Source organism: Danio rerio, chromosome 3, assembly GCF_049306965.1.
Source record: "Danio rerio strain Tuebingen ecotype United States chromosome 3, GRCz12tu, whole genome shotgun sequence".
Taxonomy (NCBI): Eukaryota; Metazoa; Chordata; class Actinopteri; order Cypriniformes; family Danionidae; genus Danio; species Danio rerio.
Window position 1 is genome coordinate 49,315,474 of NC_133178.1, and position 26,324 is coordinate 49,341,797.

General features: G+C 36.0%; 1 protein-coding gene across 1 annotated transcript in view; it reads left to right on the forward strand.

Moving 5' to 3' along the window:
* Positions 1-4,366: 4,366 nt before the first annotated feature.
* The window catches only part of tbcd (tubulin folding cofactor D), a 97,311-nt gene continuing 75,353 nt past the window's right edge, over positions 4,367-26,324 (forward strand). Inside the window, exons 1-7 of the mRNA XM_073944965.1 lie at positions 4,367-4,868; positions 8,787-8,837; positions 15,664-15,761; positions 15,862-15,963; positions 18,801-18,947; positions 19,060-19,115; positions 24,272-24,404. Coding sequence (XP_073801066.1) covers positions 4,700-4,868; positions 8,787-8,837; positions 15,664-15,761; positions 15,862-15,963; positions 18,801-18,947; positions 19,060-19,115; positions 24,272-24,404 — 756 coding nt within the window. The 5' untranslated portion in view covers positions 4,367-4,699. The remainder of the gene's footprint in view (positions 4,869-8,786; positions 8,838-15,663; positions 15,762-15,861; positions 15,964-18,800; positions 18,948-19,059; positions 19,116-24,271; positions 24,405-26,324) is intronic.

Genomic DNA, 26,324 nt, shown 5'->3' on the forward strand with positions numbered 1-26,324 from the left:
CTACTTGCTCTACTAACAAATGTTTGCATGACTACACAGACCAAGTAGAATAATATAACAAGGAAATATCAGTTTGCAACATCAAACAGCGAAACTAGCAGTTTTTAATGTCTAAAAATGAATGGAAGTGAATTGAGACCGGAAGTCTCGAGCCAAAAAGATTCAAATGGCTGCGCCTGCTCGTCCCTGGAGAATAAGGTGAATAGATTTCACTTGCTTTTAATGTCTTTGAAGAAATACAGTGTATCAGTGCCATTTTCTGGATTGATAATTTAAAAAATGCAATATTTTGGAAATGGAAAACAAGTGCTATGAGCCATTTCTTTTCCCCTCAATGTCAGAGAGCATCTCGTGCAGTTTCAATAGAGCCTTGACTCACTAAAATAAGCAATATGTTTACCTATATACTTTTTCCCCAAAATAATGTAATTCACCAAATGTTTGACGCACACATACGATCCCACTTTACTTACATTAATTGAAAGAGTGGCACAAAGTGAATATAATTTGGCATTTTGGAATTACAGCAAAACATATACCATGGTAAATACAAAATATAAACTAATGGCCCGTTTCCACTGAGTGGTATGGTACAGTACGCTTCTATGGCCGTTTCCACTGTCAAAAAGAGAACCGAACCTTACCGTACCACTTTTTCTGCACTCTTTCGAAAGGGTACCAAACAGTAGATAAGGGTAGAGCTACACGTGGAGCTGAAGGCTGATTGGTTACAGAGATACATCACAATCTCGTGGAGCTAGCCTGAAATGAAAACAAAGGAACCGCCATGTTTTTCACAGCCGAGACGTTACATCGTAAATAATAAATAATATGTAATATTAAATGATATTTTTTTTTATGTTTTTTTTAATCCTTTATATTTATATCCTATATATATTCTTATTATATCCTATAAATATATATCCTTAATATTTAATTTTTTTTCATATGTAAAGTTATTTGCATATTGCTCTTCATCTTGTTTAAATAACAAATGCATTAGCGCTCATATGTGCGCCCATACTAATATCAATATTATTTTTTATACAAAATATATGTCGCACAGTATCAGTGTCATCTCCACCACAACACTGTAATGTCACTTTAAAAAGCTTGTGTGAAAGATTATTTAGGTGGTTTCTATGAAAATGCATAGTGCCATCCGGGCACATGTTCAAGATGGAGAGAATTTATTTTTTTATCAACGACACTTTAAGATACAAATTAAGGTACATATTGCTTGATAAGGAAATACATTTATTCTACGTCATTTTCAAACATGTTGTACCTTCAAAGATGTTTTTAAAAACCAAACAAAATGAAGGTAAATAAGAGTGTTTTGTATACAAGAAAGGCTGGTATCAATTCAAAGCTAATCGGTGAAGCTATCTTACATTTTTTAACAATTAACGGTTGAAATTTCATCTCCGCCACTGTCATTTCCATCACCACACACATTTTCAAAAAAATATTTAAAAAGTTTTCATCACAAATTAAAAGTGTATTCACTGTGTATAAGTTCATGCTCTATTTAATATACAAATTCAGTTTATTTATTTTTAATAAGCTCTTAACCAAATTAATATTACATTTTAGAGTGTGACAGGTGTACAATTCAGCATACAACTAATTTATTTCATTGACCAATGTATAGTTATTATATATATTGTGGAAAGATTGGTTAAACTAGATACAAAATGATCTTAGACAATGTTTGACTGCCATAATTCATTTCATTTTGAAATAAAAGCTGTATATTGAGATGTGGTAGGAATGACATTTGTTCAGTTCACGATGAAAAATAAATGTTTCTCTTCTTATCTAGGTTTGTCCTCTTACAGATGTTAAAACGAGCCAAATTGTTTAAACTTATGAGGCTATGTAACATTCATTTTAAACAAGTTTTTTTTTACTCAACTTCACAAGGCTAAAAGTGCCCGTAGTTAAAGAATAGCCCTTATATGTGTTTATTTTCAATATCAAGCATTGCTGACCATTGACTTGCATTATACAAATCCAAGAGAAAATAAAAAATATGTTCACTGAGAAAAACTACATCTTGGATGATGTAGAGGTGAGTAAATTAACAGGAATTTTTCATTTTTGTGTGAACTATCCATTTGAAAATATTTGCACAGAAAAAAATATGGATAAATTATATGTTATGGCTAATTGCCAAATTATGGTGTTATAAATTCATCATTCCATTTTAAGAATTGCACTTTAAATGTTTCCTAAGCAAATTTTAAGAAATGCATTTGACCCAATTGTGTCAAAATACACTTAAAAAAAAAAAAGAAAATCAGCAGTAAGGGGCATGTTCAGTAACAATTGATATAAAATGGGAGCAGGTTGCATAGTGTTTGCTTTGGAGCTATTTAAATAACATTAGTTGTTGGTCAATAATTGGTTAGTGTACCTTTTACAGAACTGCATAAATATAAAAATGTTGTTTTCTTCTTTTCTTGATTTACTGATTGAAAATGTGTGCACTAAGTAGCATTATTTAAATATGAATATTGAATTTAACTTCAGTATCACTAATCATTAGCATACTGAGGTTGTGAAACATCTGAATACGGTTGAAATAGCTGGTGATGTTGCTGTAATGTAACTTCAGTTTGCAGGAGCCTCAAATAGTACGTGCTGTATGGACATTCAAGTTAGTAGTTGCAGCAGAACTAGCATAAGCGTTTACAAGTCTGACCCGAGGCCTGTTGCACAAAGCCTGTTTGGTTTTTACCCTGCAGGCAAGTTTAAGCAAACTCTTGAGTTTTTCAGGCTTAAGTTAAGTTGGTTGTATTTGGGTTTTGTCACTACAATAACCTGCGATACATGATTAACCTGCTCAAATACAGATTTTATTCTGGGTTAGAGATTGCGAAACAAAACATGACCAATCAGCTGTCAGTGAAGTAATATATATATAGATATAAATATCTTTTTTTTTGCTGTAAAATAAAGTATTTTACATGACAAAAATATTTGAGTCTAAATTTCCTTTTTGGTTGTTGTTTATTGTTGTTCTATATTTTTAATAATAATATAAAATATTATATTATAATTATATTCAAATACTTGTGAATTTTCAAATACTATTATAATGTCTTTAACATTTACATTTAAATATTACCATATGAATAGCTTTAATATCTAAAGGTTTTTTTTATGTCTTTTTAGATGTTTGTAAACCTAATTAAAATTATTTATTATTGTCTATGATATATGTATTTATAACTGTATGGCAACACTTCAGTTTAAGTAAAAATTCACACCACTTCTATTTACTAATTAATTGCCTATTATTAGGATATCGACTGTTAATTAATTTTTAAATATTTCCCAAATGATATTTAACAGAGCAAGGACATTTTCACAATATATCAGATAATATTAATTTCTTCTGGAAAAGTCTTATTTATTTTATTTTTGCTAGAATAAAAGCAGTTATTATTAAAAAAAATTAAATAAAAATTAAGTTCAATATAATTAGCCTCTTTAAAGCTATGTATTTTTTCGATAGTCTACAGAACAAACCATCTTTATACAATAACTTGCCTCACAGCAAGAAGGTCGCTAGTTCGATCAGTTGACGTTTCTGTGTGGAGTTTGCATGTTCTCCCTGCTTTCGCGTTGGTTTCCTCCGGGTGCTCCGGTTTCCCCCACAGTCCAAAGACATGTGGTGCAGGTGAATTGAGTAGGCTAAATTGTCCGTAGTGTATGTGTGTGTGTGTGTGTGTGTGTGTGTGTATGTTTCCCAGAGATAGGTTGCGGCTGGAAGGGCATCCGCTGTGTAAAAACTTGCTGGATAAGTTGGCGGTTTATTCCGCTGTGGCGACCCCGGATTAATAAAGGGACTAAGCTGACAAGAAAATGAATGAATAAATGAAAATATTATTTACTGTCATCATGGCAAATATAAAATAAATCAGTTATTAGAAATTAGTTATTATAGCTATTGTTTAGAAATGTATTGAAAAAAAAAAAAATATTTTCACCGTTAAACAGAAATTGGGGAAAAAATAAAAGGGAAATTCAGGGGGGCTAATAATTCTGACTTCAACTGTGTGTGTATGTGTGTGTTTATATATATATATATATATATATATATATATATATATATATATATATATATATATATATATATATATATATATATATATATATATATATATATATGTATTGAATCAACGTTATATATCCGGGGATTTTTTAATGAAATGTGTAAAGTATGTAATATGTAACAAATCGTGGTTAATTGAGCACGATATTAACGATTTCTTTTAAAGACTTTAAACTTGAAATAAAAACGCGTTGTGATTTACATTGTTCCTCGCGACTTGCCGTTGACGTTGCCGTGTGCGACAGAAGCGACGCGAGCATCATAATAATACGCGGGATGCATTACATACCTTCATCAACACAGCTCTTTTCTCATTATGTCATATACAAGACAATTCGTCGCTCTTGTGGAGTAGATAGTGACTTACATTTAACCTAAGTTTTGTTAAAATAACAGACCAACCTTGAATTGTTTCGCTTAAGTTTAAAGTGAAACGAGTGCGTCATTGTGAGCTGCAGACACTTCAGCTTTTAAGATCTTGCTGTCAGTGACTTGCTGGATTCACTTTATCCTGTACGATTAGCGCTTTTTAAACGTGGTCAGTGAGAAGCAGGCCTGATAGTCCTCTGGTAGGTGATGTCCGTGATGGAGGGTGCGTGTAATGGAGAGGATGCGGAGGTTTTGGCTCAGGCGTGTGTGCTGTCTGAGTTCACGGAGAGCACCGAGACTCGAGCTCTCATCAGCAGCCTGCCAGACATTCATCACGACACTGTCAGCAGAGAGGCCACCATCGAGAAGTTTGTGGGTAAGAATATGTCCGTCTGTCTGTCTAATTCAGTTCAATTCAAAATTGTTTTGTTAGCATGATAACTGTAACGTGTAACATTCTTAACACATGAAAATAAAGGTAAAATGACATAGAGGCAAAGTAGATGAAAGCAACAACAATTAACAGTCATGGGCGTAAAATTGATTGCTATTAAAATTTCTTATGAGCACTTTATTGAAGGGGAAAATAAATAATACAGTGAGTGAAACAGTACTTGTAAATCTTCACAGTTAAAATCTTTTTACTATTCATATAGCATATAGACTACGAAATTATTGTTATTTTCAAAGTTTTTCTCGGGTTCAATGACAAAGCATTTTTTTTCTTCAAAACTATTTATTGCATTGTTTGTTGTGTTGTTTACAGTCAACAGACTGATTCCTAAAGCAGAAAATAAATGCAAGAAAAGACCTTTTCCATACTCATAATAACTAACTTGTTTACATTACACTTCTTAAATTGACAAATCATATTGTAAATTGTTTCCCAGAGATGGGTTGCGGCTGGAAGGGCATCCGCTGCGTAAAAACTTGTTGGATAAGTTTGCGGTTCATTCCGCTGTGGCGACCCCAGATTAATAAAGGGACTAAGCGGACAATCATTATCCCTTCAATAAAGGCACAACACCCAGGCTCGGATTAAGAATTCAAAGGCCCCTGGGCACAATGTCATCTAGGCCCCCTTCCTAGCCGCACCCCTATAGTTGAATTAAAAAATAAGATTAATATAATATTTAAAAAAATAAAATTTTAAAGCACTTACATTTTAAAATTTAAAGCATTTAAAGCACACTTTGATTAAAAAAAAAAAAAAAAACTAGAGAAAATTATTACATTTAAATTTACTTGTTCAGGTTCAAAAAAGCAGTACTAAAAATTAGATTTAAGAGTATTTTTAATGTATAACTTCTACAAACTTATAATGCATATGATTTGGATATTAACACCTCTCCATTCCAGTTCTATGAATCTGAGTCCTCCATAATACACACACTTATTAATGATTCCTCCTTGTCTTCCTCGAGATGAAGAGTATACAAAATCTCATATGTAGTGGGGAAAAAAGAAATGTGTTCATCGCTGGATTCGAAACTGGATTCATGATCGATCACATCAAAACATGTTGCCATGCGCTTTAAAAGCTACGCTACTCATGCTGCTGTCAGTGACGGTCTTTACTTAATATGTGTATGATGAATCGCTTAACTAGCTTGTTCCTACGAGGTGCACTATTTGCACTTAGCCTAGACACAAAATATGCTTTTTTCCCCCCCTCGCAGGGCCCCCAAGTGTGCACGGGCCCCATGGGCCTCTGCCCATAATACCCATTGGTTAATCAGGCCCTGACAACACCTTTACCTGACACTGTACATTTGATTGACCCTGCTCTGCCTGTCTCTCAATGATTTCTTTCTCCTTTGCCTGTGATTGATAATGTGACATAAGTGTTTTCATAAGCACTCATTCTTAAACCCAAATTGCCTTAATATGTGAACTTTTTGTACTCTGTGTTTAGGTGCACTGAAAATTTCATTTTATGTCCATTTTATCTAGTCCATGACACTGCAAGACAATTTTATAGACAAAGATAATTCAAAGTGCTTTACATAAAGAGCGCAAAACTATCATAACAATAATCACTACAATAAAAACTAGGAATTTAAAAATGTTAACATTTTAATTTCAAGTTAATTTAGTCACTCAAAAACAGAATAGGAAAACAGTGGGGTTAATTTGGACGTAGCAGTGCTCATTTAACAAATACACAGCTAAACAATATGCTAATTGTGGTCGTTAATGTTAAGTTAAAGAGCCCATATTATACATGAAATAGGGTCATATCTTGGTTGTAAGGGTCTCCAACAACAGTCTAATATGCATGCAAGGTCAAAAAACACTTTCATGGTCTTATAATCTGCATTTATTTTTACCTAATTATCCCAGCGACTCCTGTATGAATCGTCCAGTGATTCATTTGTTCCCAAACCCCTCCTTAGCGCGGAGCTAATCTGCGCTGATTGGACCGATGACAGTCTGTCGCGATTGGTCGACTGCCTTCAGTCAGAGAGGGAAATGGCCAATAGCTAATCAGCAATTTAAAAAGTAATCACAGTTCATACACGCTCGATAGTGTAGGCGTGGATTTTAGCTGCCACACTATGGCGAGTGGATAGTGCCACGGATAACCGAACGAAGGAGACAGTCGTGTACTCGCCATACCACACACACACAAAAACACACACACACCTCCGGATGACAACGCTCCCGCTTCAGCCCGCACCCGCCAGGTTTTAGCCTGAGAACCCGCTCCGTTTTCTGCCCGCCGCGCCCGGTCCCGCTAGAGCGGAGAACACAACCAAATATCACCCAGTATACAGTCCAGACAGCCAAGCTGTCTGTATAAAAACACACACACAGCACAAAGTACACAAAGCTCGTTCGTTCGTTCGTTCGCTCTCTCTCGCTCTCTCTCTCTCTCTCTCCCCGCGCCAGATTTCTGCGGCGCGGGAATACATTTCCGAATAAATCGCGGGAGCAGAACTCTAGCACGGAGCTCCATAAACAAACAGCACGCGTCGCGTTTTTAACGTGACTTTGCACGCGATAAGATAATATATCCAGTTAACCTGATACAGTACACGCGGTTACAAGTAACAAATCACAACTAAATACATTTGCAAGCTAGAGTAAACGAGGCAACAACTTTAACCGCACGTACTTACACTTGAGAAATGGAAGAAACCCATCCTGACGTCCATCAGTTACTCTTTACTGATCCTTCCTTTAACAAACTCAGATGAAGTATTCTTTGTAGCATGTAGCTTCCAGAAGTTTCCAACTGCTTGGTTATAATGCTGAGGTTTCATCTTTGGGTAGAGACTCAATATATCCATCTGCAGTGTGACTTCAATCGACCGGCATGTTTGTGTGCGTGTGTTTGTGGGTGTGCGTGTGTTTGTGGGTGTGTGTGTGTCTGGGTTTCTGCGTCAGAGGGCGGGGCCTCAGGTTTGAAATCTCCCGGGTTTGCGCGTGCACGTGAATAACTTGGTTTCGTTCGTACGTCATGGCGAAACACCTAATGAATTGGTATCAAGGCGACTCGTTTGAAGCACTATGAGTCGACTCTTTTATAGATGAATCAACCGTTTTAAACACTGTATTCTTACAGATTTAAGCCTTAGCTGGATACTTCACTTCACTTAGAGCTGTGTTACACACTACATGGAGGGGAATTTTCAAAAACCCATAATATGGGCTCTTTAACATTATACCAAGTCATCACAAATGAAACAATGCATGGGAAGTGGCATTGGCATATTAGTTGCAGTTGTACAAGCTATTGTAGGCAAGCTAACGTTAGCTAGATTAGTCATTTTAATCGCTAATAGACGAATTACCATGTTTGTAAAAATTCAGGATGTGCACGTAGGGGGTGGCAGAATAAACTGGGAGCTCTAACATTTACAGCTGGTCTTTTTTTGCAACCAGGGACTCGTGTGGCGTCATGTGTGATGTAGGTTGGTAATTCATCTATACAGCAAATTAATAGAAAATTACATCTGTAATCAGCATTTTTGCCGCAACTAAAGTCTGCATTAACTTCATTGAAGAGAATTGCATTATTTAAGGTGTATAAAATACCCTCTTTCAACAATAACAACCCTTTTTTTTATGTCTGTCAGTCTTCGCTCTGCCTTTATGTTGTGTCTGTCTGTTTTGTTTTGTTGTGTCTGTCTAGATACCTGCCGTTAGTGTGTGTCTGTCTATTGTAGTTTGTCTTTTTCTTGTGTCTGTCTTGTCAGTTTGCTTTTTTCTTGTGTCTGCCTGTTGTCGGTATACTGTTCTATTACATAAAATGACAAAAAACTCAATGTGCATTGGCTTGTATTTGCAGTTATCATGGATCGCTACCAGGAGCAGCCACATCTACTGGACCCTCATCTTGGTAAGATGAAGCATCATGTACAGTGTGTGATGGACACTAGTGATTGTGAATCAAAGCTTTCTAAACCAGTGAACTTTTCAACACAAATGTATCGGAAGAAGGTTCGTAACTTGAAGATTTCCAAATCAAAGCTTGATGAGGATCTCTGCAGGTTAAAGTGTGGGAAAACATTGTGTTGCTAAAATGTCAAATGTTTACAACCAACCAACTTAATCATGTAGTAATACAACAGTAGTAATATAATCTAATTACCCAGTTACTGTATTTTTTTTGTTTATTTATTTTTGTACAAATAAGGACTGTTATACACCACTAGGCATGGGCCCGGTATAAGATTCTGACAGCATGATAACCTTTGGTAAAAATATCATGGTTTCACAGTATCCTGCTCACTGCTCTGAAATATATTATTTTTAAATGTCTGGGTAAACAACAACATTTTTGTCCCATTTTAAAAACAATATATTGTATTTTTTGAAAGATTTAAAGTATTTTGGAGCAGTAAACATAGGGGTGTTCGGTTCTGTTTTTTTTTTTTTTTGGAATCGACTCCTATTCTCGACTCCTAATTTGGAGTTGGTGGAATCGACTCAGGAATCGACTCTGGTCTACAAGGCTCTTCTGGGACTGGTGACTTCATACCTATGTTCCCTTCTCCATAAGACTAAAAGCCAGTATGCCCTACGCTCAAGTGAAGCTTATCATTTGACTGTTCCCCGGGTTTGAATTGAAATAGGGAGCGAGCCTTTAGTCATGCCGCCCCCTCATCCTGGAATACTCTTCAGTCTGAACTAAAGATATCTGAGCTTATCCCAATGACATCGTTTCGCTCTATCCTTTTTAACAAACAACAACAGTCCATTTCTCAATGTATGTGTTTTTAATAAATTGAAATGTGGTAAAGCTGGAAAACTGAACTGTATTTTATATTATATCAATTTTATATTTATTACTAATATTATTACATTTTCATTTTTTATTTATTTTTATTTTTTATATAAATCGTATGTTGCAGACCTCTTGGCCAGATCACCCTTGTAAATGAGATCTTGATCTCAATGGGTTTTTATCTGGTTAAATAAAGAAACATATAGAAATCGATTCCATTTACATTCACTTAAAATAGCGCAAAGGTTAAACAGCTGGTCTCATATCATGCTTTACACCATACTACTGCGTCAGTTGCAACATTGTGCAGTTCTGCTCTGGCCAGACAAAACCAGCAGTAAATCATTTCCAGCCAAAATAAAATAGTTTTTAACCTACACTTTTTTTACAGCATATTTTAATTGTCTAGTTTAGATAACTTAGAAAATTACATTGCATATTTGGAGACAGAATCAGTATATTATCGAAATGTTTAATGGAAAGATGAGTAACAGTTCATTAACAAATAAGAAAAAGCATCCTAGTTGAGCCCAAACAACGTTTAAAAATTATATAGAATAGTCTTAATATTTTCTTAATATAAATGTTTGATACTTGAATACTTTACAGAGAGAATGAAATAATTTGGTTGTTAATTTCTTTATTTTTTGACACTCCAACTTCTTTTTAATTTGATTTAATGACCAATTAAATATTAAACCCCAATATACAAAATATTTAACTTAAATAATTCATACATTAACAAACCTAAAAAAAATAAATAAAAGCAGTGTGGTAGACTATACCTTAAAGCATATCTTATTGCTCTCTCTTTCGTAAATGTGACTTTCTTTAAAGTGTACTTTTAAATAGCTCATTACTTTATCTTTAAATATCACTGCTTGTTTTTTGCAATTTGTTCATTATTGTAAATTATTAAGGGTATGTTAATGGGATGGCATAGTCTACATCGGAAGAAAAGGAGTGAGTCAGACCTGTATTTTGAACATTTAACCTCGGCTATATTATTACATTTAAAAATACTCTTTTGGAAATGAATTTCGTTTGGTATAATTCTGATGTATTTTTTAGTTATTAAAATAAACAGAAGAAAGAATTAGAGGTGAAATGAATTAGTGTGTTCAGGGCCAAAACAAAACCACGACCACATGTATTGTCAGATTTTGTGACAATAAGTAGATCTTGGTTACTTTTATCATTATGATTAGTGTTTTCTTTCTTTCTTTCTTTCTTTCTTTCTTTCTTTCTTTCTTTCTTTCTTTCTTTCTTTCTTTCTTTCTTTCTTTCTTTCTTTCTTTCTTTCTTTCTTTCTTTCTTTCTTTCTTTCTTTCTTTTTTTCTTTCTTTCTTTCTTTCTTTATTAATTTATTTATTCATGAAATGTGCATATAGGTTAAAATTATTTTAATTGAGCATATAGCAGCAGCCAGTAGCATAAAATAACATAATAATTTTACCTGCAGTGGTAATTTAAGATGTTGATCTGCTAATAGTATCCGAACCGCTGAAAAATTCACACACATATACAACTATATTTCATTTATAACACAGCAAGTTTGACATTGCAGGCAGAACCAAAACAAAATGCAAAAGGTGTATGTGCTTTATAGGAATTTTAAAAATGAAAGCAAACTTCATCCTGCAGCACTATTTAATAGAATGATCGAGGATGCAAAATTCAAAAGCAAAAGCGTAAATAGTATTATCACAAATTCAAAGTGGACGCCTTCGATGTTCACGTGGGTATCCGCTTGTAAAGCGGCTTCCGTGTCTAATCGCTTTATTATTAGACTGAATGGGGAGATTCATCAAAAGATAATAATAAATATTAACAAAACTTCCAATACTTAGCCCCCCTAAATTACCCCTGTTTATTTTTTCCCTGTTTTCTGTTTAACAGAGAGAATATTTTTTCAATAAATTTCTAAACATAATAGTTTTAATAACTCATTTCTAATAACTGATTTATTTTATCTTTGCCACACAGTAAAATCCTCAGAGTAAAATTTACTCAGTTCAGAGAACATTTGATCCCTCTCTAAATTGAGCAAAATTTACTCGGCAGCAGCGTTAAAGTTAATGAGACAATGATGGGGTTAATTAAGTGATGATTGAGCAATGATGATGAACACCTGCTGTTAATAAGCAGAAACAGAAGAGAAGTCCATATGAGATTTATTGAGAATTAACTGTTTTAGTTCTTTACATTTTACCAAAAAAAAAAAAGAAAAACGTTTTTTCCCCTGATGTCACCATTGTGGAGAAAAGTGGTTGATTTACTTGGACTCGATTTGTAATGTTAATTTTTTTTGCTTGTTATGACAAGTATAAAGAAAGAACAAGTGATCAAGTTGACTGATCCTGTATTGATTCTTATTCTTGATAAGAGTAACTGTGTAAGAGATCATGTTCGACTTTACAAATTATGTTTAAATGATGGTTTATCATATAAGAAACAAAATTCAGTGATTTTCAAGAGAATGGACCTCGGCTGTAGTGTTATATTAGAATACATTGAGCATCTGAATCACTTTAGAGACACAGACATCAATAATCAGCGTATCTCAACAGTGGTTAGAGATTTTTGTTTTTTTTTTGGCTGTAGTGGATGGTAAGTGAATTCTACGACATTCATCCATAGTTTTCAGCATGCACTGTAGGGAATAAAAAACTCACCAATCACCATAGTTGAGAAGCATACGCTGATTCTTTATATCTATGGGTTTTAAGTGTTTCAGATTCAGATGTGTTTTATGATCTGATAAAAGTATTGGTGAGCTCCATTTTCTTAATACAGTGCTCCTTTAGTGATATAACATTATTTAAACTTAATAGGTCAAAACCAGTTTTACTGATTTGACCAGTGACTAAACCACCACAGAGTCAATTATCCAGAGCATAACTGCTCTCTTTATCCAATATTTGCCACAATAGACTGTTTGGCAAACCAAGAAAATTTAACATTAGAAATCGAGTCAGAGTCCAAGTAAAGCAGCTACTGTTCTCCTCAATGGTGACAGCTTAAACACAAAAAGTGGTGTGTTTTTTTTTTATTGCTGTTGTAAAAAAAAGTAAATTCTTAATATTATCACTATATGGAATTTTATAGAGTGTGGCAGAAATAAGGCCAAACAGGTTGTTAATAAGTAAAGCTGCTGTTTGTGGAGTTCCTTAATGATTCTTTGCTGAGATTTTGAGTTATTTGATGTGTTTTATTTCAGTTTATTTAACATACGGGTGTGACTGAAGGTAGATGTAGTTTTGTGTTTCTGTTCTCTGTTTCTGCTTATTAACAGCAGGTGTTCATCATCAGTCCTTAATCATCACTTAATTAACCCCATCATTTTCTCATTAACTTTAACTCTGCTGCTGAGTAAATTTTACTCAATTTAGAGAGGGACCAAATGTTCTCTGAACTGAGTAAATTTTACTCTGAGGATTTTACTGTCCGTGATGATCGTAAACAAAATTTGATTAGAATTTTTTTTAAGACGCTTCTATACAGCATAAAATGACATTTAAAGGCTTAATTAGGTTAATTAGGTTAACTAGGCAGGTTATGGTAATTAGGCAAGTTATTGTATGATAATATTTTGTTCTGTAGACTAATAATTAGTTTAAAGGGGATAATAATTGTGTTTTTAAAATGGTTTTTTAAAAAAATGTAAAACCGCTTTTATTCTAGCTGAAATAAAACAAATAAGACTTTCTCCAGAAGACAAAATATTATCAGACAGACTATGAAAATTTCCTTGCTCTGTTAAACATCATTTGAGAAATATTTAAAAAAGGAAAAAAAAAAAAAAAATTAAAAGGGGGCTAATAATTCTCATTTCAGACTGCATGTCCATGCCTTTTATCCGATGGCCAGAAAGTGATAAATTGTTAATAAATTGGTAAAATTTAGATGTTTGTGATGCAGCAAGTCCAGACACTGTTGTGTACACCATGTTTGTATATAAAATTCACATTAAAGTGTGATAGGACTAATAAGCTGTCATAAACAAATATTTTTTCAATTCAAATGAGTAGCATCTTGGACCCAGAAACAGTATTCCATATGTCACCGATATGTCACGACTTCACAAGCGGCGAAAATTTAGCTTCGGCTGTCACTGATCACGTGATTATGGAAAAAGGAATCAAGCTCTGGTAGACTGCTTCACTGCAAGATGTATAATGTTTTTGATACGTGCTTCTGTAGAGATGTGTGCGAGACAAAGTTTATAATCCCACTCCCGCCAGGTTTAAGTCCGAACCCGACCGCTCCCGCTTATGTTCAGCATTAGTTGTACTGCTGCCGACCCCATTTTCTACCCGCCACGCCCGTTCCCGCAGGGGGAGGGGGAGGTGGGGGTGGGAGGTGTGTATGGGGGACATAACTGAAAACCACCCAGCTATACAGCTGTATAAACACACACAGACTCACAGCAACAAGTAAGTGACACAGACAGCTTACTATCTTGTACACACAGACTATCTTGCACACACACACACACACAGACAAACACACACACACACAGCACCAAGCTCTCTCGCTCTCCTTCACACACACACACACACACACACTAACACACATAGGCCGTGCTCACACTAGGTACAGTTGCCTCGAACCGGGACAAAGCACCCTTGTCCACCCTTCAGTCTCCCCCCATGGCCCACACTCACACCACAATCGGGCCTCGGCACCCTGACGTCATCGCTGCTGTGCTGTTCAGTGAGATGCGCTCTCACTCAGCAGCACAGTGGAGATTTCTCTAGTTATATCGTTTCAGTCGTTTGATATGCCGTCAAATATTTCGCCAAACAGTCCTTAGGGATGCGGTGACACGCAGTCAGATATTTCGCCGTACAGATGCGACACTTTTGGCGCTCATAAACAATCATAATGCTCTCGTGCTGCAGGAATGAGGAGGTCTGCTGAAGGCGCGCAGCTGTCATGAAGTGAGGGGTTTGCGTCTTTAATAAACTACGGCAGTTTGCGATCACTGAACAGTAAGAATGATTAATAAATCCATATGAAACAGTGCCTTAAAAGTCACGTCTCGCTTTCAGTTTCGGGCTTTGACGCGTTTTGCACTCACACTACAAACGTACCGCGCCAAAGCCCAAGTGAACCGGGCTCAGGCCCACCTCTTCCAACCGGGCCAGGGCCGGCAAAGTGAACCGTGCTTGAGCCTGATTCAGCGCACTCACACTAAAATGATTTGGGAAATGGGCCTGGGCACGGTAAGGATGGCATAGTGTGAGTAGGCCCGTAGACAGCAAAAACAACCTAAACGCATCACGCTCTCTCATTCACACACAAACATACACGTGCATACATACATGCTTGCTCGCTCAGGAGTCGGAAGCAGTATTGTTAGACCTCCAGCTCCCGTTTAAAATACACTAGTTACCAACTGCTCCCGCGATTTATTCAGAAATTTATTCAAAATGCACACCTCTACTTCTAAGCCTATGTGCACAATGTCACATCACTAATAGAAATAATGAATGTGCTTTCTGACTGAACACTTTCAATTTTATAGGGTTTCATTAATAGCATCGATATTGTAATGTAATTAAAATATAATCAGTTAAAAATAGAATTGAATAGAAGTGTAAAACGAGATGAAAAGCTGTTTACGCACAGGTGCTGTCAGGATCAGCAGGCTAGTGCAGAAACTCCATTTAAAATAAGTTAAATAAATATTCATATTTTAAAGACATGGTGCGGAAAAATGGAATATATTGCATTTCTTCTTTTACATTCTGTGACTCACTTTATATCGTAGATCAATCAGGCAGTGAAGATCATTGATTTTCAAAGAAAACCGACCTTAAATATGGTGATTTTATAATGGCACACAGTTAACCGTAAGCGCTTTAACTGGGTTACTAAAATTGAAAAGTCCTTCATATAACCTATTTATAATGCTGGATTTGCTGCTGTGCAGAGTGGATGCTGAACATGCTTTTGGAGATGATCCGCAGTGAGAAGTCGCCGCCTCTTCTGGTCCATCTCTGTTTCAAATTCCTCTACATCATCTCAAAGGCAAGTTGATGCACAGCACTATAAGTCTAACTGATTTCTCTCTGAAGTCACAGTTGATAACCTTTTGGATTTGTGGCTTGATTTTCTGGTGCTTTTGCAGGTCAGAGGCTACAAAATCTTTATGCAGCTTTTCCCCCACGAAGTGTCAGACGTTCAGCCAGTTCTGGACCTCTTATGCAGACAGGACCAAAAAGACACTGAGGTGGGTTCATCACTGCTAATTGCCTTTTTTTTTCCTGTATCTGTATCTGATCTAGAATATACATTATGTTATTTACTCAAATTAAACCATTGAGTATAACATGCACAAATGCATTTTTTTTAGATTATTCCCCAAGTCTAGGGGAAAAAGAAACATGGGCATTATAAACATAAAAAAACAAATTTTATGGGGTGGTGGATTTCCCAAACAAAACCAAAACTTTATGCAAAAGGTCCCCTTCGATCGACAACCTCATACACTCAGTTGAGAGTAGAGCTGGCCAATAATTCGATATCGATAATTATCACGATATTTAATTTATTGATAAAACGATAATAACAGTTTGATAATTACTGGATAAAAGTAAGAAAAATAATACAAAAAGGTCAGAGTCACAGACATTGTTGACAAGAAACATCACTAGACTTCAGTAGTCTCGTGCTACATAGTTTTATTTAATCTGACACAAAACAGAGCAACGTGCACTGCAAACTGCGCAGACGACTCATGCCATCAAAAGCAGGCAACACCACAAACCAGTTTCATGATTTAAAACAATATCAACACCCTTTTGAAGATGCTAAGAAATTACGTGCTCGCTCGCTTGGGAGCGATATTATTAGACTGCGCCCGCTCCCTTTCAAATTACACCAGAGTTAACGACCTCTCCTGCGCTTTGTTCCCCACACCGCAAGAAATCTGGTCGGGTCCTGCAGTACAGCAGTGGGAATGCAGACCTCTAATTCATATTTACCACGTCTCCCTTCTCGTTCAGTTGAAACCGGAAATACTGCCAAACTGCAGGTGACTTGGTGCACGACTAGCCATCTTACCTCACCTCTCCCTCTCTCCTCCACACTGTCCCGTGATGACAATCACGCATAAGGATTTGGAGGCATTAAATAAATAATATTTATTATTTAATACTTGTTTGTTTTCGATTTAAGTGCATTGGTTTTTTTTATGAAAGTATAATATTATTGTAACCCTGTTGCTATTTTTAGATCCCGCGGTATACCATATTAACGCCCAAGCCTACTCCCCCATCAAAAGTAAAACAACCAGCCTTTATATATTTAAAGGACATAATCACTGAGGAGAAATTAGATGCTCAAGACAAAATCTTTAAAATTATATGACTTATTAAAAATGCAGCAAATATATGACCGACGTTTACAACAGCAGTTGATCATTAATTAAATCCTTATTTTCCACGGAGCGATGCATCATACATCTGCAGTTGTTTCAGATGGGCACAAAAAAAAAAATAAATAAAATAAAATAAAAAAAAATAAATATATATATATATATATATATATATATATATATATATATATATATATATATATATATATATTTCCTAGAAAATGTGTCTTTGCAACGAATTTCATTTTGTATAATGTGTAACTTAATTTTGATGTATATTTTGTTGGTCAATTATTTACAGCTTAAACAAGAAGAACGAATAACATCTAAGGCGAAGCGCTTTAAAACAAGTCGGCTATATGCTTTAGCGCCAAAATAATCCACCAAACTGTTTTAAAGGTTTCAGGTTTATTCGTTTAAAGAAGCGGTTTGAGCAGCATGGGCTGGACAGTCTTTATAAGCTACAGCACTTATAGTATTGTTAGATTACCTCGGAAGAATAAACTCGGTCTGGTGGATGACAGAGTTTAGAAGCTCGCTGTATGAATGGAGATGCTCCCCACATGTCTCGCCGTGATGCGCGGTTTATAAAATGAGAGTCTGCATAGGCCCATTCGAGCCAGGCAGTCAGAAAAAATTGGTTAAAACACCCGCGGATATAACGGAGATCTGCGCATAACAGGGTTTTATGCGTTTCACAATATGCAATGTCAAGATGTCACTTGATTATGTAATGCGTGGACGCGTCTCACAGCTCAAAGCGCAACTAAACCTTTAAATGTACACGCATAATCAGTCATCGATAAGGTCTATCAATTAAAGGGTTATTGACAATAGATCATCAAGTAATCATTAGCATCCCTAAATAAAATATATTAAAGGATATTTCACTCTAAATTCACCATTAAAAGGAGAGTTCATCCAAAACTGACAACTCTGTCACACCTTTTACTTGTTCCAAACTTGTTTAGTTTTTAAATAATGTTGAACAATAATATACAATAACTTGTAAGGTAATGTCTTTGGTTGTAAAAAAATATTGTTTTTTTTTTTTCTTTCTCGCCCATATCGCCCAGCTCTAGTTGAGAGTAACTGAATCAACTTATTATAGAAAAAAGTATAAAATTTAATTAAGCATCTATTCAGGGTGGCCACAGGCCAAAATAACAAACAAAAGAATCTGCAAAGTAAATGAACTAATTTACCTATAAATATTTTAAATGTTGGTCCTCGGCCGGAGGATTAGGGCAAAATCCAGGAGCTTAACTCCCAGAAACAGTCACACAACAAATGACCCTGTCAGAAGCTCCTTTTTATACAGGGCTCAGAGACCAGCAGCCAAGAGCACAAATCACGTCGGAATAGGAGCCTATTGGATAATAAAAAAACAACAAGCAGGCGGGACAAAGACACATGCAATACGCAATAAAAAATAAATAAATAAACTTTAGTTATAACAGATGTATAGTTCACCCAAAAATGAAAATGTATTCCTATTTTATCACCCTCAAGTGGTTTCAAACCTTTAGGTGTATTTTAATTTTCAGTTGAACACCGAATAAGATTTTTTTCAATAATGTTAGGAACCGGTAACCATTGATATCCTTAGTAGGAAAAATAAATGCAGTCAGTGGTTTTTCCAAAGGCACAAACTTTGTTCATCATTTAATGATTGTATTTTTCTCTATTAGACATGGGAAACGCGCTACATACTCCTCCTTTGGCTGTCTATGACATGTCTCATTCCTTTTGACTTGTCTCGCCTGGACGGCCATCTGTCCACTGTCCCGGGGACGAACAGAGAGTCCACAATGGATCGTATTCTGGAGGTTGCCAAGGTAAAGCTGTTTTAGATACTGTTTTAATTAATAACGGTATTTAGTTTTATTCATTTCATAAATTGATGACCGAAGCAGTTGTTTGATTTTTCACATCTCTTTTTTTTGCCAGTCCTTTCTTAGAGTCAGTGACAAATCTCGAGACGCTGCATCAGTGCTGGTATCAAAGTAAGAGCTATAAGAATATTTTTACTATATATACTGTGGGTATGGAAAGTATTCAGGCCCCCTTACATTTTTTACTCTTTTATTTTCTATTGCAGCCATATACTAAAACCATTTAATTGATTTCTTTCTGTCATTAACAATAGTAATGATAATAATAATAATAACAATAATAATCATAAAGCATTTTACTTAAAGGCGCCTTTCTTGACACTCAATGTCACTGTGCAAGACGGCAAGGGCAGTCAGTTCAAATAAAAACACAATATAATAGAAGACAAAAGTAGTGCAGTTAAAGAAAGTAGAGCTGCGTCCCAAATGGCACACTATACACTATGCTCTCATGCACTATGTACTTATGCACTTACACACTCAATAGGATAGTATATGTATGTAGTGTCGTCCCAAATGGCACACTTATGTTTTTTTACTCAGCGGAAATTCACACCGTTTCCCTGATGACGTTTGACGGTTGCCAAATCAGTGAAATAAACGACCGAGTTATCAAATAATACCTGCCGTGAGTATTGTTGCATTCACCATCGGGAGGCGCTATAATCACTCTTGCAGGATAATTTTGCTTTCACCATCCAAAATAAATAAAGTTTTCAACATGTGCGTCCGATAGCTCCGCCTCTTCCACTACGTAAGCAAACCTGCGGTCGTTGAGTGCGTGAAGTGTCCATCATTACACACTTAATTTTAGCGGCTGAATGAGTGCATCATCCGGGTAATTAAAGTGCACTTATTATTGCACTAGAGTTTTCAGTGTGAACACACTACTTACACTATTTATACTACAAAATGGCGTAGAATAGTGCATACGTATGCGATTTGGGACGCAGCTTAGGTTGTTCCAAACACTTTATATTTGAATTGTAAATGAGAGTTTAGATTACAGAGATCAGGAGAAAGTGAATTTCAAAGCTGAGGAGAAGAGCGGCTGAAGGCTCTGCTTCCTATGGTGATAAGGCGGACAGGGGGAACCATGAGGTGAATGAAAGAAGAAGATCTGAGTGTTCGTTGTGTGGAGATATGAACAATATATAATTAAAAAAAAAATTTAAATTCTCAAAAAAAGATGGGAAGCCAATAGGGATGTAACGGTATCAGAATTTTACGGTATGGTAATACCTCGGTATGAATGTCACGGTAAGGTATTTATTGAATCATTTACAGGATAAACAAAACTAATGAAAATACCCCAACAAAGTGCCAAAAGTGTCAATGACATACAATTTAGCCATCTATCAGTAAGCTTTGAAACAGGAACTTCAATTTTTCAATTTTAATGACAAAAAACTATTATACCATTTAAAAAAAATAAAGTTTCAATTTAGTAGTGTTGAAAACTCATCACATTCAACATTTAATCACTCACTCACTCAACTAAGATAGAGATGGGTTTTAAGGAAAATGATCATATAACTATAATCTGGTAAAAGCTGGGATCTCTGGGCAATTACAATGTCCCCTGCAACAGAAAAAAAACTCTCATTTGGGACTGAGGTTTCTGGGACAGAGATATGACTTGGCCCAGGTTGACAGCAGTGGGTAACGTTGTGCATTGTCTTTCCACCACTTGAGAGGACAAGCCATGTGTGAGATAGAGGTCTCTTTGCGGTACAAGTCAGTAGCCCCTTTCACACAGTGATACCGGTAAATATCTGGAAAAGAGCATTCACACATCCATTTCAAAATACCGGTAAATTCTGACATCATTCACCACAAATGAGCTTTAAACGGCTGCACTTGTATTTGTAAACATTTGACCAAATTACAAACTCTGTGGATGATCAATATTGTGAACAACTTTCACAGGATCACTTTCGCATGTCGAGATGTTCATAATATGTGCGTGTGCAGGCGCTCACAGGCTGTTTCACAGGCACACGCAAAGCTTGAAGGTAAACAAACAACGGCTTATCATAAGCATCTCATCAATGATTATTTACACAGTTGGCATTAAGAAGAACATATAAATGTGATCTGACTAACTTCTAGCAGCTAAATGTGTCTGGAAAAATATTCAAAGGCTTTTATTCTCACAAACCGCGCGGACGTAAATGCGTCTGACTGTTGTGATTGGCTAAAGCAGACGTCTCACGTCAGCACGTTCTAGACGTGCACACACTTATTACGGCAATCTTCCTTCTGCATTCACACAGCGCAGCATTCCGGCAAATTGCCGGTAATGTTACAACTTCTCTTTCCGGAAAATAGCCAGAACGAATTTACCGGTATTTTCAAAAAGGACCTGTTCACACATACAACCTTTCCGGAAAATTGCCAGCAATTTTTCGGAAAGGTCTGTATGTGTGAAAGGGGCTAATGTCTGCATTAAACTGAACAGTGTGCTGTGTTTCTGCTGTCCCCATGACTGTTATTAGTCGTATTCCCCAACTTGCAGGCACGTGCACACATAGGGCTCAACCTGTGCAGTGCACATGCCCTTTTTAGTCTTGGATAAAAAGTGCCCTTCCGAAATGATCAAAAGTGCCCCCGCGACGCGACACACCCTCCGTCCCGCCCGACGCGACAACACCGATATTCAGTACGCGCGCGGCGTCAACAACAACACCCACCCCCCCTCTTTTTAGAGAGAAACCGAAATGCTTCCACACATTTGATTTAAAACCCGCTTTAGGTTCGATCATTTCCAGCTCTTTTTCATCCCCGCTACTAGCAGCACACTCCATTACTGCATTACTGGATCTGTAGCGACAACAGACCGCAAAGGATGATGGCCACGCCTGGGCTGATGGGAATTGTATTTTCCGTTACCTCCCGTTCGCTGCATTTGCCTGAGCAAATTTTCTCAGAAGACCTATAGTTTTACCGAGTCATGCGACTACGGTAATATTGAAAAAAATTGCTATTGCGGTATGACGGTATTTACAATACCGTTAAATCCCTAGAAGCTAATGAAGCTGTTGTAGAGCTTCAAACTTTTAGGACAAGCGCCCCCCTTTAAAGTTTTGTCCAATTTCACTCGCGCCCCTCAGGCAGCCTTTCCTCGAGCCAAAATTATAATGCATGCGCAAACATCATTCACATATATTGCTGCGGATAAAGTGCGCTTAATTAATTACATTTAAACATAAATATACAGCTTACCTGATTCAATGTGATGGCTGAGCCTGTTTGTGTGAGGACAACATGCTAATCTGTGGTCGGATTCCTGACATGACTAACCATAAATCATCTTCCACTGTTAGTAAGTGTGAGACATAGCTTACTAGGTTTTGATGAAGCAAGAAAATGTTGCTTTGCAAAGTCAAGTTCCCTGAGCCCTGACGGTGTGGTTGAGTATATTTACATGGGCAAATATGATTTTAATATAATTAAGATACTCTGACTAAGAGTCTACCATGTAAACAGTGATTTTTGATTATCTTAATCCGACTAAAGTCACAACTGAACTAAACAGAAATGGTATTAAGACATGGAGTATGCATATATTAGTGGCATTATAGAAATAAACACCGCAATCAAGCTATTACTGTCAAGTAGGACTTTTCGCCTTATTTTCCGACAAGATCCACACACGTGGCTGTTGCAAAATGCGGAAGTTTTTTTCTTTCCATTTGGCGTGCGTTATTAAATTCCATAACACTCCCACTAGTCCTTACTCCTTTTTTGCGTCTAATAGTTAGACTTGGTTTTCGGTTAATGAATGCAATGTTTATGAGTGAAAGTGAAACTGCTTAACTGCAGTTAAAGTCAAACAAAATTACAGGAAACTATATGAAAGCACTTCACGTAGACACCTAAATTATATTATTATCTACTAAGGTAAATAACTAGACTACAGATGTCCATTTAAACGTAGGCTAGTCAGTATTGTCTTCGAAGAAAGTGAAAGATCCAGAAGTGCATCCAGCTGGTTTGATTTAGAAGGGCACTTTTTTTGTCAGATGGCTCACCGGTCAGGTACAGTTGAAGTCAGAAATAGCCTCCCTGTTTATTTTTTCCCTCAATTTCTGTCCAGTGGAGAGAAGAATTTTTCAACACATTTCTAAACAGAATAGTTTTAAAAATGTATCTCTAATAACTAATTTATTTTATTTTGTGATGATGACAGTACATAATAGTAGACTATATATTTTTCAAGACACTTCTATACAGCTTAAAGTGACATTTAAAGGTTAGGGTAATTGGGCAAGTTATTGTTTAATGATGGTTTGTTCTGTAGACTGTTGAAAAAGAAATAGCTTTAAGGGGCTAATAATTTTGTCCTTGAAATGGTGCTTAAAAAAAACAACTGCTTTTATTCTAGCCGGAATAAAGCAAATAACACTTTCTCCAGAAGAAATAATATTATCATACATACTGTGAAAATTTCCTTGGTCTGGTAAACATCATTTGGGAAATATAAAAAAAATAAATAAAAAATCCAGGGGGGTAATAATTCTGACTTCAGCTGTATACATCCGCACTAAAATATCAATGTGAAAGTCATCATAACTTGTGTAGAATAAACCCAGCTCCCAATCCAACTTTGAGAACAGATTAACGACAATATTTTTTATTATCGCACGGTAAGAGTTAAGCATTAACACAGCGCGTTAACATCCATAACGGCCCACCAATAATTTAACCTATGCCTTGGCATATTTCACAAATAAATCAATCATTAAATAAAAAAAAAAAAAACACTAATCATAATGACAAGCCAAGATTTATTTATTGACAAAATCTGACAATATATGTTGTGTATTTTTTTTAACACACTTAATTTAACCTTTAATATTTAGGCTATCCTTCTTGTTTATTTTGTAAATAACAAACAATTACATACATTAAAATTAAGATACAATTTATAACAGTTTCAAAAAGAGGATTTTTTATAAAAAAAGAAGCCAAGGCTGTGTTCAAAAACAGGTCTGACACTCCTTTTCTTCCGGCATATGCCATCACATCAACACAATTACAATAAACAAACTGCACTAAACAAAGAGTGATTTTTAAAAGTAAAGTAATAGGCTATTTAAAAGTACACACACAAAAAAAAAAAATCTAATTTGCGAGAGCAATATGTAGGAATAAAAATCTGGTGTTTAGGTGCTCTGTGTTGACTGGTTTACTCACTGAGCAGTAGAGGGCGCTATTTGAACATTTTTCTCTTTGCTTTAAGAATTTCTATATTGTCTGCAAAGGTTTGTGACCCGTCCAGATGTGAAGCAGAAACGTCTGGGTGATTTTCTGGACTGGTGTCTGACCACCATTTCTCAGAGCAGTGAGATGACCATGGAGGGGACTGTGATCCTTGATGGAGCTCTACAGTCTCTGGTGAGCCTTCAAACTACTGTTTATTTCACATAAAAGGCTGTGTTCAATGCATCCTCCACTTGCCAATGCACTTGCAAAAGGTCTTAAAATGTCTTAAATCTCAAAATCCAAAATTTTAGGCCTTTAAAAGTCTTACATTTACTGAAGTATTGTGTTGTAGGTCTTTTTGTTCATTGCTATCCAACCTAACAAAACCCATACAATCACCAACAATCCAACTCAATGAAACTTTAAAATTATTATTTCTTTATTGAATTTTTAACTCTGTTTATTAATGTTTTTTTTTTCCCTCGGGTAGTTTGTTTTGCTGTTTTGCTTTTATTTATATCAATAAATACCAATTATTTGCTGCACCTGAGTCATCGTTCCTTTTCCCCAACTACAACTGTGACAGGTTTAATTATTTTCCTTACAATAACACTAAAAGTGCTCCATGCATTTACTGCTGAGCAGGGGTTCAACTACCCATTTACTGAAGCGTTCAAGTATATATATATGTTTATATCAGGGCTCGACAATAAGGACTGTAGCCTTAAAAGGAACCTTACCTTAAAGGAACACCGAGTCACGAAATGCAGAGGATTTTCTTTCTGTTCGTCATGCGGTATCAACTTACAACAGATGTCGAAAGTTAAAAATGAAACACCCAAAATTGCATGAAACTGTGGATAACCTGTGATGCAACTAATTGTTTTATACTGGAACTTGCCTTCAAAAAGTGCTTCCTTGGTCTTATCCACATTTATTGCATGCTGAACACACGTCCACCACAACAGGAAGTAAAAAACCTGAACTGCGTTAATTGCGTTAATTTTTTTAAACGCGTTAATTATTTAAAATTAATCGCATGTGTTAAAGCGTTAATTTTGACAGCGCTAATATATATATATATATATATATATATATATATATATATATATATATATATATATATATATATATATCAGGGCTCGACAATAAGGACTGCCCGATGGCCCTGGGGCCAGCGTGCGAGACGCTCTGGCAAGTGTACAGAATGTTACTGGCCCGATCGGGCCAGTGCTGCCTTGTTGCCTACCAGATTGAGCCAGAGCTACATGCTGCGACTGTCTGTCAATTGTGTGCAAATACAATTTTACGGTGCTTTCATACATAGACATTTGTTTCGGAATCGGTCTCGTTTCCCCCGTTAGCCAGGTTTGTTTGGCATATATCCAGCAGTTGCACTTGTATCCGCGCCAAATCAATCAGTTCGAGATCGCCTGAATGAGACGGTCTCTGTCCTATTGAGCAGATTGATTTTAGTGAGAAAACAAAACAATGCAACCAACTAACGACCCAGGCTATATCACAGTGTATTATGATTGTGTAATAGCCACATATACGGCTATATGAAGAGAGAATGATGAGCAGGGCGAGATCTCATTCTTACCGGTAAATGGGAAAGTGAAAGCATGCTGACATATTACCGAGAGCTGTTTATGCAGGCTGATCTCGGTTTATCCATTAGGAAAATTGACCGAAATTACTATCTGATCAATTTTTTCCATGTTTTAATCTTATAATATGTTGTGTTAGGCCTGTTGTTTTGTTCATTTCTGCACTGACAGCTCGAAAGAAAGATCAACATTGATCTGCTTTGCGATCTGATGCAGTCTCGGTTCATGTGCTATGTCTCTCTATAATTTAAGCCTAAAATGCAGAATTCTAGCCAACGTTTCTTTAATAGATTGATTAATTCAATAGATAGATTTATTATCCAGTTTGTCATGGCAGTTTTTATTTTAAGGCATTGTTTGTTCTTTTTTTCGTTTTCTATTTTGCGCTCCTCGTCTCTTCACTCTTTTCTCCATTTTAAACAAGTGACTGTAACCGAGCAACGAATTCATCGAATGGTCAACAAAGAGGGAGAGGTGGTGTAATTGATTTTTTTTTTTTATT